Source organism: Trichosurus vulpecula, chromosome 4 (assembly GCF_011100635.1).
Source record: "Trichosurus vulpecula isolate mTriVul1 chromosome 4, mTriVul1.pri, whole genome shotgun sequence".
Taxonomy (NCBI): domain Eukaryota; kingdom Metazoa; phylum Chordata; class Mammalia; order Diprotodontia; family Phalangeridae; genus Trichosurus; species Trichosurus vulpecula.
This window is the reverse complement of record NC_050576.1, coordinates 62,546,920-62,550,936: the sequence shown is the minus strand read 5'-3', so window position 1 is coordinate 62,550,936 and position 4,017 is coordinate 62,546,920. Positions and strand designations below refer to the sequence as shown.

The 4,017-nt window shown below is 48.3% G+C and overlaps 1 protein-coding gene across 1 annotated transcript in view; it reads left to right on the top strand.

Moving 5' to 3' along the window:
* Positions 1–2,252, top strand: part of NME7 (NME/NM23 family member 7) — a 212,146-nt gene extending 209,894 nt beyond the window's left edge. Inside the window, exon 12 of the mRNA XM_036753524.1 lies at positions 1,698–2,252. Coding sequence (XP_036609419.1) covers positions 1,698–1,721 — 24 coding nt within the window. The 3' untranslated portion in view covers positions 1,722–2,252. The remainder of the gene's footprint in view (positions 1–1,697) is intronic.
* Positions 2,253–4,017: the final 1,765 nt, after the last annotated feature.

The following is a 4,017-nucleotide window of genomic DNA, read 5'->3' as shown; positions in this document are numbered from 1 at the left end:
GGGGAGCACCCCCCAACCTTTACTATATACCGCGACGCGGTGTCTGAAGGCCCCGCCCACCTTGGGCCGGGCTGGCCAATTGTCAGTCCAAGGTAGGCGGAGTCTCTTGCCCGAAGGGGCGGGCACGGGGCTGGCACAATGGAGTGGATGAAAACCGGAATGTTTAGGGGCTAGAGAGCTGGGAGGAGGGAAAAGGGACAGCCGAGAGAGCTCTTCCTCTATTCCCCACTCCCCCCCCCCGCCCACCTCCCGGAGCTTAGATCCTCCCCCTAGCTAGGGGCCTGGGAAGGGGAGCGGGAGGTGAACGAGGAGGGGGAGAAGGAGAAGGAGAAGGAAAGACACCTGAGTGGAGGATTTTGGACTTCCTTGGCCGAAGCTGCGGTTGCCGCAGTAAGAGCTGCCACCTTGCAAACTCACCCTGGCCCTGGTCTGCCTGCCTGCTGAGGGAGATAGGAGTGGGCCTCTTGGATGCAAACCCCTCCCTCCCTCCGTCTCCAGCTCCCCTCCTCCTCTTCCTCTACCCTCCACCTCCCAGGCCCTTGGAGGAGAAGGTCACCCCAGGACGCTACTCCACTGCGGGGACTCTGCCCTGGGGGCTCCACCCCCCATCTGCTTCCTCCCTCCCTTCTTCCCTTTCTCCCTCCCCTCCAAGTCCTCTCTGTCTGCTCCCTGCACCTGCTGCCCTCTGTAACCTCTGTGTTACCCACCCCTGGGATTGCGGCCGTGGCCATTCCCAAGTCACCCAGGCCCAGGCCTGGCCCCAACCCTTCTGGATATTCTTCCTGCGCGCTGCGGAAAATGCCACCCGGGAAGGGAGTGGAAGGGTGGCCAAGGAGCCACAGAACAACCCCTATCCCTTCCCTCCAATCACCACTCATACCACCACCAGGAAGCTCCCAAATGGATCAAATGGCGCTGTCCTCTTTCCTGCCGTACAGGCCAGTGACAACACGGGCAGATCAGATGGTGTCGGAGTGACCGACACACAGTACTGACAGGCCCGGCAGGGACCTAGGGCCCTCCTAGGAGGCAAGATTCACTTATATTTTTTGTTGTTGTTTTGCTTGTGTTGCTGAGGTCAATTACGGGGCCCCCGGGGTGGGGGAAGCTTGCTTTCTCCTGGGACAGAAATGCTTTCCTGGGTAGGAGGGTGAGAACCATCCCTAAGTCACACAGGAAGCCAAGGGGCCCTGGGCTTGGGCTCTCCCTTCCCAATCATCTCTTTTCCCTCCTCAGCTGAGAGGCCCAACAGGTTCACAGACAGCTTCCCCTTCTTTCCCGTACCCTGGGTAGTAAGTGGCAGTTTAACATATTTTCCCCAGGACAGTGACACAGCAGAAACTTGCTTGGTTGATGGATAGAGGAGACCCATCCCCAGGGGCCAGCTACATGATAACTGGGGGACAGAATGCCCTTGCCTAGGAAGTGGGGAAAGGGCACCAGTGCCAATGATGAATTGTTGGTCACAGAGAGAATCACTGTGACACCCTAGCCAAAGTCACCTTGCTGCAGTTTTGGTCCAACCTTGAGCGACTATGAAACAGCCTTCTTGAAAGGCCTCACAGGAATCCAACTGTGAGACCTTGGGACCAGGACAAACCTGAAAATTCCTGAAACTTTAGGGGCAGGAAGCTGCTTGATTTGCCCCTTGGCAGAGAGCTTTGCTTGCTGATTTGTGCACTCTGGCTCCTTTGCAGGTAACCACTAGAACAAGACATTGAATACAAATGAAGCCACCACCCCCAGCTCTGCCCCTGCAGTGTTTATGTTGGAAACTCCCCAAGCTGATGGTGGGAACATGGCAGGAAGAGGCTACACCTGCAGAGACCATTCCCTCCTCCACCCAGTTTTTCTGGGTTCACTTAGAAGTTGCCTCATGGGGGAGTTCCCAGCAGGAGAGGTACCAGGGAAGCAGAGAACTTGGGGGCAGAAGGGCAAAGTCAGCAGGGAAAGATCGGAGATGGACGAGGTGGCAGAATGGATGATAAGGAAGGTACAGAGTAAGGCTTGGCATCTTGCCTACTGTCTTTTTGCCCTCCTTATCCCCTCCCATTTCCCTTCCCCCTCCATTTTTTCTTCAAGGTCAAGTGCACCAATTCCTTTCTCTTCTTCAATGACAGGGAAAGCATATGGTAAAACAAACTGTGGAGAGAGGCACACAACTAAAGAATTTAATTTTTTTTAGAGGAAAAGGAAAAGCGGAGGAAAAAAAAGGTAAAATGTCAGCTCTCTAGGCCTTAGCAAATAACAGAGACAAGGGGAGCAATCCAGAATGAATGAATGATTGAATAAATGAATGAAATATTTATTTTTAGCCCTTACTATGTGCAAAGCAGTGTGCCAAGTGCTGGAAATGTCATAATAATTATAACTGACATTTACATATGTCCTTAATGTTTGCAACTCCTTTACTTATGATATAGGTATTATACTTATTCTTATCCGTATCTTACAAGTGAGGAAACCAAGGTATAGCTAGGTTAAGTGACCTGTCCATAGTTACATAGTTAATGTCAACTTAAACCCAGGTTTTTCAAATTTTGTGCTCTTGCCACCTCTATGCATGATACTACTTGAGTTATTTTTATTTAGACAATATACTTACTACCTCCGCTATTGCTTTTGAACCTCAAAACAACTCTATGAGGTAGGTACTCCAGGTACTTGGGGGATGGGTTGGGTCGGGTGCCATCTAGACTTATGATTTCCTTTGTATTAGGAACTCATTGTGAGAAACTCTACCACCAAGGCAGATCAACATTCATCCTGTAATTTATGGTCTTAGAGAATTAGCTGCCTTGAGGTTGTTTCCCAGGGTCACCCAACCAGTGTGTGTAAGAATTAAAACATGAAGCTTGTAGAAGCCAGCTCTGTATCCACTAGGCCAAGCTCTTTTCTCATTTCCATTTTATGGACGAGGAGACTGAGTTAAGAACGACTGTGACTTGTTCCTGGTCACACAGCTAGGAAGTATCCTAGGTGAGATTTGAACATAGATCTTCCTAATACCAAGATACCACCATTCTAATCAATGGAAGGTCATTCATTTACCTGGCAGAAATGATAAGTGATAAAGAACTGCCTAGTTCTACCAACTACCTGGGTGAAATTATTATTAATAGTTACAATTGGGGAAACACAGGATTTATCTCTTTCTGAAACCTTCTCTACTGGGCCAACCCAGCATCCGGATCTTGCTGATAAAGAAATTGAATTAACTTTCTCTTCAATCTTGTTCAGACCCTACCCAGGAGCGGGCCCCCTTTTGTCTTTTGTGTTCCACTCAGGTTTGGATGAGGATAAATTCTTTATTTAGATTGCCCAAGACTGGAAGTGATTTAGGAGGAAACGAAGGGATCAAAGTCACATGCCCCAGCCCAACATTAGAATAGGTCCACCTCTCTTTGTAATATTCATTCTCTCTCATTACCTCTTAGCCCATAAAAGTTGATTGCCACTCACGGAAAAACCCTTCCAAGGCCATATACAAATTGAGTGGGTTCTATGAGGGATGTTTGGCATCGGAGGGTGTCACTGACTCCTTTTATTAATTATATGCTAGAAGGATTAATAAAATGATTAAATCCCTAGAAATTATGTCTCTTGAACTTTTAATACTGAGGGCATCTATCTGTCCCTCCGATTTTAAATACCTCGCAGCCTTGAGCTTGCTCTGTCTTCCCCCTCCTGAACATTTCAACTATTTTCACCTTTGTGAAGAAATTTAGAGCCTATCTCTTTTCTCTTCCTCCCTGAGCAACCAATTAACAATCAGTAGATGAATAAGCATTTAATAAGCACTAGGGTGGCTAGGATAGAGTACTGGGCCTGGAGTCAGAAAGACCTGAGTTCAGATGTGGCCTCAGACACTAGCTATATGACCCTGGGCAAGTCACTTAACCCTGTTTGCCTCAATTTCCTCATCTGTTCCATGATTTGGAGAAATTTAAAGCCCCTTTGTAATCTGGCCCCTTCCTCCTTTAATATATAAGTAAAAATGTATTTTACTATATCCTG